Source organism: Cynocephalus volans, chromosome 2 (genome assembly GCF_027409185.1).
Source record: "Cynocephalus volans isolate mCynVol1 chromosome 2, mCynVol1.pri, whole genome shotgun sequence".
NCBI lineage: Eukaryota > Metazoa > Chordata > Mammalia > Dermoptera > Cynocephalidae > Cynocephalus > Cynocephalus volans.
This window is the reverse complement of record NC_084461.1, coordinates 130,377,395-130,393,899: the sequence shown is the minus strand read 5'-3', so window position 1 is coordinate 130,393,899 and position 16,505 is coordinate 130,377,395. Positions and strand designations below refer to the sequence as shown.

General features: G+C 40.3%; 1 protein-coding gene across 3 annotated transcripts in view; it reads left to right on the top strand.

Annotated features, from left to right (window-relative positions):
- The first annotated feature begins 1,855 nt into the window (after window positions 1–1,855).
- The window catches only part of JAKMIP2 (janus kinase and microtubule interacting protein 2), a 54,359-nt gene continuing 39,709 nt past the window's right edge, over window positions 1,856–16,505 (top strand). For all 3 annotated transcript variants that reach the window (XM_063085422.1, XM_063085421.1, XM_063085420.1), the window contains exons 1-2: window positions 1,856–1,984; window positions 11,933–12,430. In XM_063085422.1, coding sequence (XP_062941492.1) covers window positions 1,856–1,984; window positions 11,933–12,430 — 627 coding nt within the window. The remainder of the gene's footprint in view (window positions 1,985–11,932; window positions 12,431–16,505) is intronic.

Here is a 16,505-nt window from a genome sequence, read left to right as displayed (position 1 = left end):
TCAATACTAAAAACAAAGAAGGGTGGCCTCTCAAAGGTCTCCCAACCCCGCATTTTAATGATTTTGCAAGATTTGCCAGAGAAGCGTGAAGGACAACTCCAGTATCTAGCACAGGATGGAATGTGGAAGACAGTTCCATGACTGCTATAGGCAGGTTCTCCTTCCTTAGCCCTTCGCCACTCCCTAGCCCCTTGCCCCCAGAGACACACCCCAAAGGGCATAGCCTCAGTGCTCATGAGGAGATGGCACAAAGCCCAGGATCCCAGCATGGTCCTCAAAGCTAAATACAAGGGTCTTAAGAGAGCAGCAGCTGCTAGAACATATGGGTGATCAGTATGAGTTCTTCATAGTTCTGGACAGAAGCACCTCGATGTAGACAATACCCAGTTTTCTGAAAGGTTACATGGGAGACTTTCTCTAGTTTCTTTTAGTGTTTTTCCCATTGACTTTAATGGCTTACTCTTCATACGCATCTGACCCCCTTGTTCCTATAAAGTATTTCACGATTTGTAAATCAGGACACATGGGCTCCCCTTTTTCTCTCCTCTTGCCTCTGTTCTGATTAAGCCTTCATCATCCTTCACCTGGACAAATTCAGTAGCCCCCCAGCTGGTCTCCCTGCCTCTATTCTCTCCCCACTCTGCCACCAGAATAACCACACCAAAGCACTGCTCAGTTGGCACCCACCTGCCAAGAACTTCAACAGCTCACTCATGCTTACTGGAAAAAGATGCAACATTCTAATCTTGGAATTCCAGGTCTCCCACCATCTATTATTTCCGGGAAGACTTTCCAGCATTTGTGCCCATCAACTAAATCTGGGATTGTAATTAACCAGGCCCATTTTTTACCACAAAACTGTCATGATGATTTCTCTCTGTTGTGTCTCAGCACCTGCCGTTTTCTTCCCCCGAGATGCTCCACTCATTTCTCTGTTAACGTTCTGCTCACTCCTCAAATTCCAGGCCAATGGTACCTTCTTCAGGGAGACTTCCTTATTCACTCCAGCCAGAAAGAGAGGTCCTTGTCTGTACTTATCAATCAATTAGTGTGTATTCCTTTTAAAATGCTTGTCAGAGAGATGATGTGATGATGATGATGATGATGGTGATGATGGATAGATAGTTTTGGGGGGGGTTTTGCCTTGGAAATCTGACTAATTTTTCTATTTCAACATGCTGTACCTAGCACTGCATATGGAAGGAACCCTAACAGTACTGAATGGGTGAATGAATGTGTGAGTAACTCAGTTAATCCAGTAATCCATTTAAATCTCCACTTCACACAATTTAGTCATTGCATAGTCCTGTCTGTGTATATTGAGTTTTCTTGAAGTTGGGATTCTCTGCACTATGAGATCACTACATAGGTGACTTCCTTTAACAACTGTGTTCCTATGGCTGGAGTATCAAGGAGTGACATGGAAGAGATAAGGATAGAAGAGTGAGCAGGCTTAGGCAAAAAGAGCACTGCAAGATGGGAAAATATATGCTTATAGGTGAAGGGTTTTCAGCAGGGCGTTGACATGATTAGGCTAGCCTTCTGGAAAAATCACTCTGAACTCATGTGCAAAGTGGACAGGAGACACTAGAGACAGGACAGCCTCAGGAGAAGGCTCTTTCAGGTAACTCAGGCCCAGAGTGGACAAACTGGCACTTAGCCCAAGACTTTGCTAAAGGAATAACTGCTGTCTCTGCCTCTTCTCAGGGCTTCCAGGGCAGCAATTGAGGAGACCTTACCAAGGAGCACCACGCAGTAGATGCTGAAACATCGCACTCCAGGATAAGAAACACTAACATGGCAGCACCTGTTTGAAAACCATTAATAACCAACAGACTCCGTTTAGAAAGAAACAATGTCCAAGAAAGGGCGAAATAAGGGCGAGAAGCCCGAGGCACTCATAGTTGCCCTTCAAGCTGCCAATGAAGACCTCAGGACCAAGCTCACAGACATTCAGATAGAACTGCATCAGGAGAAGTCCAAGGTGAGTGAGGGCTACCTGTAGCTGTGGCCTTGAGCGCAGCTCTGGCCATGTCCACCCTCAGCAAGCCCAGCTCTGCCTGCTGGCCCACCCCAGTGGACTCCTGCCATCTACCAGAGAGGGCAATAACCCCTGTACACATGGAGACTCCTGTGAGTTGCAGAAGAGAACTGAGCACAGGGTACACAAAAAGTGGGAATAGCATGCTCACTAGACGAACCCCTGCCTCATTAGGAAGTCTGATTCAGGAAGACACTTATAAAAATTGAGACAACAACCCCACCACCACTACCTCCCAGCACTTAATGGTTGTATGACCTTGGGCAAATTCCACCTTGCCCTCAATAAGTTATTCTTCCTGCGGTATTCAGAGCAATCCTCCTAAAATATATCATCTCAGGTCACTCTGCTGCTCTAACAGCTTCCCACCTTTCTCTGAGTCGAAGAATTTTCCCTACCACCACAAGATGTTACCTCCAGCCCCCTCTCTGCCTCCTTCCCTGCAACTCTTGTCAATCACTGCGCTCTGCCCCTTTGCTGCATCAGGGAGATGTGCCCATCACATTTAAGGCCTTTGCCTGTGTTCTTCCCCCAGTCAGCTACGTGCTCCTTCTGGCTCCTCCCCCAGGTGTCCTCATCTGACCACAGTCTCTAAAACAGAACACTTCTCCATACGCTCTTACTCTCCACAGCCTCCTCTCATTTCATAGCAGTTTATATACTTATTTACTTGTTTAGTGCTTATCTCTCCCCAGTCAAGTGTAATCTCTATGAAAGTACAGATTTAGCTTAGTTAGTATGCAAAGAGCCTAAATACAGTAATGTCCAGAATTTAAAACGTTAACATGTATTTGTTGAGTGAATAGAGGAATGAATGAAAGGTGATTCATTCCTTATACTTTAGTTTCTTCATCATCAAAATACTGTACTATCTCCCTGGGCTGTGATGAGGTGTAAATTAGACAGTACTTAGGAGGATTAGGAGGGAAAATTTATGTCATGTGCCCAGAGAGTTGTCTGACACATAGTAAACTCTCAAAAAATTATTATGTTAGTCTTAGTATTCCTTCTAACATTCTTTGGATTTGAGTTTGTTGCTAACTAGACATTTTTTCTCCCTGCAAACCAGCGATAACCATGTCAGCATAAAGTTGCCTTATTTAGATAACTCTGTATAGTAGGAAAGCATTCTTGATCGATAAACAATAGATAACAAACCAATGAATATCCTTACTCCATTTTATTTACCTCTTTCTTCTTGACATCACTATTAAACTTTAATTTATTTTCTCCAAAATCTCTTTCTCCTACTTTCAACAATAATTACAAATGGGCTTTGGCTCTGCCAAGACCCATTGCCTCTTGTTCCAGCTAAGCCTTGACCTTAGATAAATAGACCCCAATGTAAGGTTTGTGAAGGAAATCTTGTAGTTACTATGAAGCCAAAAGGAACACGGTGTTATTTTTTAAAAGCATTTGTTTGAGTGTCAGAAGACCTGGAAGATTTTTTTCTTTATCTCTCCTTGGAGAGAAATTTAAGTGTCTCGGTGTCTCTAATTCATATAGACTGAATCTGTTTCTCCATATCTGTGTTTTTAAAGCATAGAATAACCTGGAACAACTTATCAAACATTGAGATTCCTGAGCCACAATCCAAGGATTCTGGTAGGTGTGGTAAGGAGTAGGACTCAGAATTCTGTAAAGCAGTCCAGGCGATTCATATGCAGGGGCCTGCCAGCCTTCATGTTGACAAATGCTCCACTGTGAGATTCCTTCCAGGTCTGACGATCTATGAACATTTCATTGGTTTTAACTTTCCCTGGGGCAATGCAACATATCAAGGCAGGCAGACTCCTTTAATTGTAGTAATGACAGGATGATGAACCACACTCATAGGAAAAAGCTTGTCAGTCTGAAGACTGGTAACCATAAACTGCCACTGCTTTATGGAGAACAAACTCATGAGATTTCAAAAAAGCAGAATCCCCAAGGACTCCAGCACTGCCAAATTTCCCACACATTGAAGCCTTTTTAAATTGGCTTGCATGAGGCTGCCTATTTATCCATGGCCTGGTGCTGGTGTCTAAGCCTGCAAGCCATGCATCATTGCTCCTTCCTTTGACAAGAGACTGGCGGGCAGCATCTTGAGCAAGAGCACGGCCTTACTCTTCCCTCTGCTGGCTGCCCCTGCCTGTCTCCTCTCTGCAACAGTTAATTACAGTCCCAGCTCTGGAGCTAAAGCAAAGCCTCACTGTCTATCAACAGCCTTCTCCAAAGAGCAAAGGGAATTTAGAGGGCAAACAAGTCATAAAGCAGTTTTATTATAAATAAATATGATTGTGTTTTCAAAGGGCCAGGCTTTCAGAGAAAGAATGTGAACAATGCCAAGATATGAATTTACACTCTCAGTTTGGCTCTGAGGCTCTAATGATAAAATTTCAATTCTACTACTAGGGAATGGACTAAGGAGTGGAAACCTTTGGGGTGATGGGGCATTACTCATTTTTCCAGCAAGACAAATGATCTCACTGACATTTACAGAACATGCATTGTGTATAGAGCAGAGTCATAACTGCTTTGGGCTAATAATATAAATAGCTATGACTTATTGAATGTTTACTATCTGTCACATGCTGTAATAAGCACATTTCCCCTGCCAGAATCCCAGCTTTTTCACTTTGCACCTGAGTGACCCTAAGCAGGTTATAAAACCCTCTCTGTTTCCCCTTCCTCATCTGTCAAGTAGGACAATAATAGTATCTACTTCCTAACGCATCATGCATGCATGCTACCTTTCGAGCAGTTTGTGTCAAGCGTGTTCAGTGTTTTGATGCAGTTCTGTCATTTTATCTGCTTTGCCACCCTCCCGGGTGGGCATTGTTGTTATCCCCATTTTACAGATGAGAAAACTGCCTGGCATGTAAGAGGTGCTCAAAACTACTCATTGAATGAATTTACATGATTCTTTTTAAGAACTTTTGAAACAAACCATATGCATAAATACTGTTATAGTACTTACAGATGAGAAACCCCAGGCTCAGGTGGAGAAAGGATTTTCTTGGACCAGCACTCCGAGCCACTGAGTTGTGATAATTTCCTCTGTTTGTCTCTTCTGTGGACACCCTGAGTCCATGATCACACCAGGGATTGCTGTGAGATGAGACATTCATCCACCAGATTCTCCAGGGCTTTGTTGTCTCCCTCCAAGATAGGCTACAGTGTCAGTGAACCATGTGGGCAGGCACAGTGACAGAGGGGATGAAGGGACAGGAGCACAGAGCAAGGTTCCCGGGGTAGACGCAGCAGGCCCAGGATGCAGGGTCCAGGAGAATCAGCTCCATATAGGAGTTGCCACCATTGGAACAGTCCGCAGACTGCAAAGCACTTTCACACCAAACTTCACAGTCATCACATCCAGCCTGGAACAAAGGTAGGTGCGATTACTAGTCTCATTTCACTGAGGAGGAAAATGAGGTTCAAAGTGTTTAACTCATTTTCTCCCAGAGACAGTAAGTGGAGCAGCCAAAGTGGGGATTCCTGTCTTCATAAGATGATGATTGAGGTGATGAATTCTTATCCCACTGCACTCTGTTGCCTCTAGGGCACTTTCAGAAAATCAGCCAACCTCTCTCTCCTCAAGCGACCATTCCCAGAGCCTCTTGCTATCTGCATCTTTACTTCTGTTTTCAGGATGCATAAGTGGCTGAAAGCAAGAAAGCAAAACAAAAAGAAAAAAAATAGAATCCTTTGTACTTCCCCAGGTTGTGTAAGGTTTTCCTTATGAGCAACCTTCCTATAGTTGCAGCCCTTCCCCCCTTCACATATCCTGTTTGACTTACTTTGAACCCATGAAAATCCCTGCCAGCTTACTGTGAGTTTAATTCTCCAGGAACATCCACTGCAGACAATCCAAGCCAGAGTTTACATTAGCTTGTCTTGCCTTGATAACCCCTTAACCCTTTCCTTACCTTTGACTAAGCTGTTCAATTTTTAATACTATATTTCTAAGAACACATTAAAGCTCAAATCATCACCATCTTTATCTCGGTAGAATTTACACTACATTTTCCAAGTAGATTAGGACAGAAAAATTCAATGTGAGATCTATGTAAGGTAGTCATGAGTTCTCTTTCTTCTGTCATAGTGTAACCTTTCCCCAGCAGGATTCAATTTTCTTTATAATTATTTTTTCCATTCTTCAAAGCCCTGTTCAGTGCTCTTCTCCTTGCCCTAACCACCCCACACCCCATTCCTTATGCCCACATGTACTCCAGGTGTCGTCCAAGTTAAGATTAGATGCCACCATTTTGGGGGAACTTAATACATACTGAAGAACCCCAGTTTTATCTTTGAGCATCTCTTTCTGTTAGGAAAATAGTTGTTATGGTCTTAATAATGTATCACGATACTATGGATACTTATATTTATGCTGTTGGTGGTATAATATTAATATACACAAAAGTATTCATCAAAATTAATATTATAATATCTACCATGTATTAATGATTTTCCATCTCCCTTGTGTTCCCACCTTTCCAGAGGGCTTTTGATACATTGTCTAATTCAATCCTCATAATAACCATATGAGAGTGGTATCACCCACCCTGGTTTACAAATGAGAACACTGAGATTGACAGAGGTGACACAGCTTGTCCAAGGTTTCAGAGTCAATGAGGAGATCTGAGATCCGACCCAGACCTGGCTTCTGGCCCACACTGAACTTTAGTCAGCCTTCTTTACATTGTGCTTATGTAAAAACTGTCCCTCACTTTTCTCATTTCAAATTATGGTTAAACAGATACTACCTACATCACAGAGCTGCCCTGGAGGTTAACGTACTGATATGTGTAAAGCCAGTTTAGAAAGGTGCCTAACTCATAGTAAGCCCTCAATAAATGCTATTACGTGTTTGAGCTGAAATTTTTTTTTATAAAGCATCTCCACGAATCAAAGTTGATTTCTTTCATCTACTATATAATTGTCTTCATTTCAAGTTATTATCATCTTCACATTTTTATTGTTACTCAGGAATAGTTCTTCATCTTTGTGTATATTCACCTTAAGATTTATGTTAAGAGATTTAAATCTATTTTTAGTGGTGCAATTGATGCTGCAAATAATTTTCAGAAAATGATTTACTATAAAACTTTTATTGGCTCTTTCCTCCCAAATTTCAGTCACACCCTTTGGCTCTTCTTCACAGTGAAACACTTCTTCCAAGCTTAAAAAAAAAAAAGTCATCATACCTATAAATCATGCAAAAAATGCCAGTTTCCATGAAAAATAAAAAGCTCATAAATAATATGTAGTACTCTATAGTATTTTTCAACATGTACATAAATTGCATCATACTGTATTACTATTCTGCAACTTGCTTTTTTGGACTAAAAAATGTTTTTATATTTATAATTATAGCTGCAGGTAACTCTTGTTCATTTATTTTGACAGGGGCATAGTATTCCAACTTATGAATATATTACACTTTTTTTGTTCATTCTTCTGCAGATAGACATTTGGGTGCTATGATGAAATTTCTCATGCATGTAGATTTCCTCTAGGGCTGTACTGCCCAATATAGTAGCCACTAGCTACATCTGTAAGTGGCTTGTTTGTGTCTTGCCGTTTAGCTATAGAATTGACTTTTTCTTTTATATTTGTAGGACTACTTTGTATATTTAGAGAATGAATCTTATATTAGTTTTTTGGGGTTTTTTTGACCGGTAAGGAGATCGCAACCCTCGGCACAGTGCGGTCTGCACCACACTCAGCCAGTGAGCGCACTGGCCATCCCTATATAGGATCCGAACCTGCGGCCTCGGTGCTCCCAGCGCCGCACTCTCCCGAGTGAGCCACAAGGTCGGCCCCCTTATATTAGTTATGTATGGAGTAAATATTTTCTCCCATTCTTTCTCTTTTAACTTTGATTATAGTGTCTTTTAATAAATAGGCTTGTTATTTAAAAAAAAAAAAAAAGTCATACCTATAAATCTTGCAAAAAATGCCAGTTTCCATGACAGCCAAAATAAGTGGACATAAGAAATGTCAAATATTACTCAATTTCTTTGAAAATGTTTTGGTTTCTGTGGATTCTTTTAAATGATAGACAAAAGGCCAGTGTTTGTTTATTATTTGTTTTTGTCCTCAGGCTGGAATATATTTTCTGTGCACTTGTATTTTCACTTTTTTTTCTTTTTGTTCATCTCTCCTCCAGTCTGCTCACAAAAGATTAGTGTTTATATTTTGGGAAAAATGACAGAATCATGGAAGATACAATGTAACACACCCACAAAGAATTTGACAAATGATTTTAGATCCACAAGTATCTTCTATTATATCCAGTAATAATATTATCTTACATTTCATAGTATTTTACAGTTCAAGGTACTTTCCCATGCATTATCTAATTGAACCCTAAAAATAACCCGGTTACAGGCATATTTAATGCAATTTTCTCAGGGATAGCAAATGGTGAAATAGAAACGCAAACCCAGACTTTCTTATACTTTGTCCATTTTTATGTTTATTTTTTGGGTTTTTGTGTGTTTATTTTTAGTTTTTTTGTTGTTCTAGGAAGAATTGCTCAAATTTGTCTTAGTTACTTGTCATTCAACAGTCCTTGTGGTCATGATACTGTTCCAAATGCCTAATGTAAATACATCCTGCTGAAATTGAAGATGACTACGTTTCTATCACTTGAGCTAAAGTAACTTTCCCAAGGTCTTATATGAAAGGTAAATTATCAGAATTTCTAAATCAGTAAAAAGTAAGGCCCTTCCTCTCAAAATATGCATTATCTAGTACAAGAATCAGCAAGCTTTTTCTGTAAATCGCGTGATAGCAAATATCTGGCATAGCGGGCTACTCATCTCTATTGCAGCATGAAAGCAGCCTTAAGCAATGTGTAAATGAATGAGCATGGCTGTCTTCCAACATAACCTCATTCACAAAAACAGGGAGCAGAATGATTTGGCCCCTGGGCCATAGTTAGACCATCACTGGTCTAGAAAATACCCACTTCCATTCACTCTAGAAAGACTGAGTAAGATCTAGGTTGTCCTTAACTGAAGCATGAGAAAAACATCGAACAAAAGAGAAATTGACATTCATAAATGTTAGGGTTTTTTGTTTTGTGGTAGTTTTACACAGGGAAGGGATGAATGAGGGGCTGCTCTTCTAACCCTACAAACTGTGTTCTCTACAGTGTATGACAGTCTATGTTATTCTTGCCTCTGTTTAGAGGACTAGCCAGCAAAACATACTGGCATCCATCCTTTAATTCCACACATGCCTCTGGCTTCTTATTATGTGTTTTGCTGGGAACCACTGAGTATACAATGATGAGCAAGGCTCATTGGCGGCCTTCTAGGAGTTTCCAATTTGGGATAAGGGTAGGAAAGAAGGTGGTGAGAACAGACAATCATGCAAAAAAAAAAAAAAAAAATGGCATAAAGGAAAACATGGAAAGGACCGATAAGGAGGTATTAGCAAAGTGCACTGAAAAGACAAAGGCAGAGAAATCAGCTTTGCCCTGGGCAGTCAGAGTGGCATGTCAGGAGAGAGTAACATCTAGCTGGGTTATGAGGAATGAGAAGATCCCAAAAGGAACTGAGGGAAGAGCAGGTCAGGAAGAGGTAACTATAGATACATAGGTGTAGAGATGCAGGGTGTGTGCAGAAAATAGCATAATCCCTTGTGCCTAGAGCAGAGGGCAGGTGAGGAGAGGGAAAGTGAGCAGGAGAAATGGGAGGCTGAAGTCCAATCAAACCTCCACAAGAGCCTGAAAGGTGAAGCTGAAGTGTTCAGATTTTATTCCACAGCATAAAGAAGCCCTGGGTCGTTTCTGAGAATAAGATCAGAACTGAGCTTTACTAAGAGAATATCACCAGCAGTGTGGGGAAAGCTAGGTTCACTAATTGAACCTCTAAGAACTCTAGAACAATGCTGTCTAAGAGAAATACAATGCTAGCCATAAATGAAAGCCATATGTGTGATTTAAAAATTTCTTGCAGCTACAATTTTAAAAGTGAAAATAAAAATGGTTTTAATAACATAGTTTATTTAACTTGATTTAAGCGAAATATTGTAATTTCAACATGTTATCAATATAAAAACGATTAACAAGATATTTTACACTCTTTACCTCACACTAAGTCTTTGAAACGCAGTGCGTATTTTACACTGAGAGCAAATCTCAATTCGAACTTGAAATATTCCAAGTGCTCAATGTGACTGGTGGCCACCCTGTCAGACAGCACCATTGTAGAGCGTATGAGCGAACAGGCATCCGAGAAGGGTCCTAAGCTGGAGGTGAGATCAGAGGATGGTTGTTTGAGGTTGCCTGGCTGCTTATTTCACCAAGTCCCCTTATATCCTGAGCTCTTCTAGAATAACCATCATGGGAATGATTGCTGTGCCTTTAAAAGTAGAATATTCATTTCTATGTGGACTTAGAAAATACTGTTCAATATTCATTTCTATGTGGACTTAGAAAATACTGTTCTAGCTAAAGGTAGGTAAGCTACTAAGGTAAGTAAAATCTCAGACACTTTACATTATAATTACAGTGGTTTCAAGTAGTTTAAATCTTAAAAATTTTCATCTGGAAAGGCTTTTAAGTATTATTTTGTGAAACCTTCCAATTTTTCAAATGGTGGAGACTCAATTATCACTCAACTAGATATTAATCCCAGGGCTCCCAATTTTCTTCCCTTTTCCAGGTGTGTGTGTGTGTGTGTGTGTGTGTGTGTGTGTGTGTGTGTGTGTCAAGAAGAGAGACACAAAGACAGAGAGAAGACAGAGATAGAGGCAGGCAGCAGAGCTGTAGTGGTGGAGAAGACAACAGAACAGGATCACTGAGAGGCTCTTTCAAGCTGCAAGTGCCAAAGCCCCACTCTGACCTACTAAATCAGAGACTGACTCACAGCAAGATTAAGGTAGTGCCTCTGCTAATCCACAAGGAGACCTCTCTTATGACTGCAAATGTAAGAAAACAGAGGATTTTTTTTAACCAAAATTCTTTAAAGGTAAGACGGTTAGAAGGAGTCTTTATTAAACTACTTGGAGTGTTGGCTTGGGGAGCAGGAAGGATAAGAGTGAGAGAGGAGAAGGTTGCAAAGAGACTTCCACGGATAGTGCAGAAATAACAGTCACTGAAGTACTTTATCAGAGAGATGACCCAATCAACTGTAGTTTTTTTGTGTGTTTTGTTTGTTTGTTTATCTGGTGTGTGATTGTGTGTGCCTATAAAGTTTGGGAATGGAACTAAGTTGCCATACTAAGAAGGGTAAGGTTGAGGCTGTTATCAACTGTCTTTATTCTCCACCTTCTCCCTTAGCAGCAGCATTTTCTCTTCAAAAAAAGGAGGGAGGGGATATTCTATAACATCATTTTAGCACTAATTGATTACCCTGAGCACAATATCAAATAATGAGCTATTCTGGGACACCCACATTTATCAGTTTGGATCTAGCTAGGGTTACATAGTCTAAAAGGCCCTCCAGGTGATCTGCATTGCACCCTTTCCACCAAGGGGTAAAAAAAAAAAATAACAGAAATACTTCCTCATTTTAATGTGTGTTTCACATTTTGTTAAAATGCACATTCTGATTGAGAGGTCTGGGATGGAGCCCGAGATTATGCATGTCTAACAAGCTTCTGGGTGATTCCAGAGCTGCTTGTCTGCAGACCACACATCGAATAGTAAGGCCGCAGAACGTCAAATATTTGTCTGAACAAAGTAATGTAAACATTCTTAGGTATTTCCTCCTTTACACGCTGTATTCCTAGCTTTAAGGCCTGTGGTTCCCTTTCCTCTAAGCACACCGTGCCCTGGAATTTGAAAAGAGATGAGGAATTAAGAGATCCCAGCACCCTGAGCTGCGCATCCTGCCTAGGAGCATACCTTTCCTGTGAGGCTCATTTCTGTTCATCCTTTCACCTGTCTGCCTTTAGGTATCAAAGCTTGAAAGAGAGAAGACTCAAGAAGCAAAGAAGATCCGTGAGCTGGAGCAGCGCAAGCACACGGTTCTGGTGTCAGAACTCAAAGCCAAGCTCCACGAGGAGAAGATGAAGGAGCTTCAGGCCGTGAGGGAGAATCTCATCAAGCAGCACGAGCAAGAAATGTCAAGGACAGTGAAGGTGCGGGATGGGGAGATCCAGAGGCTCAGGTCGGCTCTTTGTGCTCTCCGGGACGGCAGCAGTGACAAAGTAAGGACAGCGCTCACCATCGAGGCCCGGGAGGAGGCTCGGAAACTGTTCGATGCGGAGCGCCTTAAGCTCTTACAGGAAATTGCGGACCTGAAAACGGCCAAGAAGCAGGTGGACGAGGCTCTGAGCAATATGATCCAAGCGGACAAAATCAAGGCTGGGGACCTTAGGAGTGAGCATCAGTCCCACCAAGAAGCCATCTCCAAAATCAAGTGGGAGTCGGAGCGGGATATTCGGAGGCTGGTTAGTAATCCCATGAGACCAGGGCAGAACCATTCTCTTTCCAGGTTGCAGAGCTCCGTGGGATTTGCTTTTTCAGGTGTTTCCTTGTCAGTGGATTATTATCGGTGCTCGCCTTTTGTCTAATGCTCTATTCAGAATACAGATCAATAGATAGGTAGGTAGATAGGTCAATAGATAGATATGCCCAGGCCAAAATTGGAAATGTAAAATATAAAAGATTTTGGAATCACCTTTCTCATAAAATCTGGTTCTTCCAGCCCCACACATATGGAAAATAACTATTCAATGACTGCTCTTTTCTTGGATGTCTATAAAAATATTTCAGCATTATGAACTCTTCCACAGTGAGCACGTTTTTGTGGCCTTTCCATGTATGAAATGCTACTGGGTTTTTACAGGGGGTAGGGGAAGTTTCTGTGACATTCAAGACATCTGAAAATGGCAGCCACTGGGAACAGCCTGAGTGATTCACCAGACTTTTTTCTAGGAATGATGCCCAAAGGCAAGAGACAGAGCCATGAAACCTAATCATTTTAAAAATAGATCTTTTCCCAAAAATAAACAGGGGCCATTGTAATTTTTAAATTGGGTGTCATTCCTAAATAGCTTGTTTGCTATTAACAATTTCCAAGACTTACCTTAGCCCCTACAGAGTGGGTTCTTTCCTTCTAACATGCATGACCAAAGGCCACATAGACTTCTCACGATGCTTAATAATAAAACAAATATAATTATTGTCTGAAAGCTATAATGTCCTAGGTTGACCTTGTTCAATTATTTTAACAGAAGAAATATTATGTTCATCTGCACTCAGATGTTTAACATTAGTTATATGTGTCTTATCAAATTAATCATCACCTGTTAAAATGTACTCTATGCTTCTGTAAAAACAATGTTTTCTTAGGCAAAACTACGTTTTTCCTCTTTCATCTTCCAATTTTAAGCAGTTATTTTCTAAGAATTCCAGTTATGTTCTTCAGCGATATCCCTAGGATTTCAATTTTAAGTTAGAAATGGTTACCAAGGAACATTTTAAAAAAGTAAACGTGTAATTTTCTTTATATTGCAATACAATGTGACTGTAAAATTTTGCCTTCTACACTTTCTGAATTCTTTATCTGCAATTCCTTCTATTGCACTGTTTGACAATAAAGACCAAACACAGGGCAGAAATATTGGTCTTTGCCCTGCCTTTGGTTTTTGAAACAACAATGGTTAATGAAGAAAGAATCAGGACTGTGAACTCCAGAGACGGCAGGTAGGTAAATGAAAAGGAAGATTTGCATTTAATATTTTTGTTTGTTAATGGTTTTCTATGACTATATCCACTTGTTGGTCTGTAAATTTTTTCCATGACCTTTTCTTTCACCAGCACATTGCTGAGTAGACATGAAATCCCTCCTAATAACAATGTAAAATCTAAGCCACCTGAAGAGTGTTTCAAAACTTGGGTGCACCAGCCCTGCAATGACCAAGCCACCGCTGGAAGCCCCCTGGTCTCCCCTGTGGGAATGAGGGGGTTGCCACAGGCCTCAATCCCGCCCTTCCTCCTTCTTCCATCCTATTTCCTTCCCTTTTCCCCTCTCCCCCTCCTTCCCAACTGCTCTGCAACAACATCATAGAATGTAAAAAATAATATTAACAAAATTTAAAAAAACAAAACTAAAGTCATTATAATGAAATGACTTCTTACATATGTAAAATCAAGATAGAGACTATTTCTAGCCCCCCAGAAAGTTCTCCCATGTCCCTTCCCAATCCATACCCTTCCCTCACAAGAGGTAAACACTATTCTGAGTTCTAACATCATCAAATAGTTTTGCCTCTACTAGATGAAATCATATAGCATGTACTTTTGTGTCTAACTTTTTTTGTTGTTATTCAATATAATGTTTGTGAGATTCACCCACAAAAAAAAAAATTAGGTGCAAACAGAATAACATGGAAACTGTTTCAGTAATACAGGTACACTTGTCTTCATTTTTTCCGTTTTCTTATCCTGTCCCTACTCCCATCCCCATCTCCATTTTTGGAACAAAAAGAGAGAGAAATGGGAGCTGTTCTGTCTAGAGAATTTCCCCAGGGAATTCTCTTATGTACCCCTTCTAAGATGCACCCACCTAAGAATTAGAGCTTTGGTCGATTTTCAGTATTCTGAGATCAGAGTCCGTGCTCATAACGACTATGCAATATAACCTTATCAATACTAATTATTAGATATGTCACAGAAAACCACTTTGGGAAATGCTGGAAGAATATGGATAATCTTGGAGCCAGTATAGCATAGTGCCTAACAGAATGGACTCCACAGTGAGAAGACTGAATTAAAAATCAGACTTCACTACTTACTAGCCATATGACTATGATGAAGTTTTTAACCTTTAGGGTCCTCAGTCATCACCTGTCAAATGGTGGTATCAGAAGCTACTGAATAGGATTGTTGTAAAATGAGAGAAGGTATGTAATGTTGTGATGATAGTGCCTTGAATATAGTAAAAGATTGATAAATTTTAGTTATGATGATGGTGATGGTAAGGATGATTTTATGGGCAGTGATGGAATGATTTCCCAGCAAGTTAAGTTAGGTAGAGTATATCAGAACCAACTAGGACCATGCAGATCTGGAGCTATATTAAACCGTAAATGACACTGTAGATGACAGATCTGACAAATGTGTTATTCAGTTACACTGGACTCAAGTCTTCTATAAGGAGGTAGAAACTAAAGATAATACTTTTATTCCCAAGTTAAAAACACAATATTTAATTTCTCACCAAGTTATCAGATGATATTACAGGATCATGAAGAATTTAACCCAGTGCCCTCCAGAAATTGACTTAAAATTTAATCATGTGACTTGGAAGCAATAGCTCACAGATATTTGTATGTGGAAAATATGTAACTATGTAACAATTTCTATCTCAAATTTTTTTTCTGGTTTAAGGGGCACAGCAAAGAAAGGTTTATACAAAGTGATTTATTATACAAAAGGAGACACTTTTAAAAACAGGAAAACAGCATAATCTTGTCTTTCCCCATCTCCAATATGAATATTCACATAGACTATATGAAATGAAAAGAAAGGTTTGACCCAATAGCTATGCTCTTTTCAAAAATTGTTGACAGACTTTCACTTCATTAGCCCTCATCCAGGGATGGCAGAAAGGTACCAGTCCAATGGATCCTGACCTATTGGTATTGAATGCCTGTGGCTTTAGTTGAGAAATACTTTTGAGGCCACACCCAGGCTTAGCATAAATAAGTGTTGGGATCAATAAATATATCCCACAGATGTCAGAGGAGTAATGGTGGCTAATATTACCAGAAATATTAGCTAATATTACTGTTCTCGTCCCAACCATGGTATTCTGACAGTATTGGTAAGTGGTTGCTAAGAAAGGGCTGCTCTGAAATATGGACAGGAATGGCACAGCCATATAACATGAGCCGTGGAAGCCCCTCCCTCCAAATTCACCACCACAGTGCAAATGTGTTAGTCTTGGGAATTAACTAGGCCGCTGGGAAGTCTGCAGTTTCTTCAGTTACAAATGACCTACCAATAGTGGCAACTGCTATTTGTATTGAACTCAGAAACTCGTTCCCCCCAGAGAAGGTAGCATCAAAAATTGTCCTGGGAAAAATTATAATGGAATATTTAGTGTTTGCTTTATTAACATTAATAACCCAGTTTGTTTGTTTGTTTGTGTGTTTTAAAGATGACCGGTAAGGGGATCTTAACCCTTGACTTGGTGTTGTCAGCACCACGCTCACCCAGTGAGCTAACCGGCCATCCCTATTGGGATCCGAACCCGTAGCCTTGGTGTTATCAGCACCGCACTCTCCGGAGTGAGCCACAGGCCGGCCCCATTAATAACCCAGTTTAAAGTTAGACTTTTCTTTTCATATCTAACCAACCCAGACCATTTCAAACAATATATTGAATGAAAACATCTATACAGGATATACTAGGGAGAGAAAATTACTCTCCTTGACAGCTAATTAACCTTCATCACACAGTGTTACCTCATCTTATTTATGAATTCAATACACTTGTCATACTTAATATTTTTTTTCT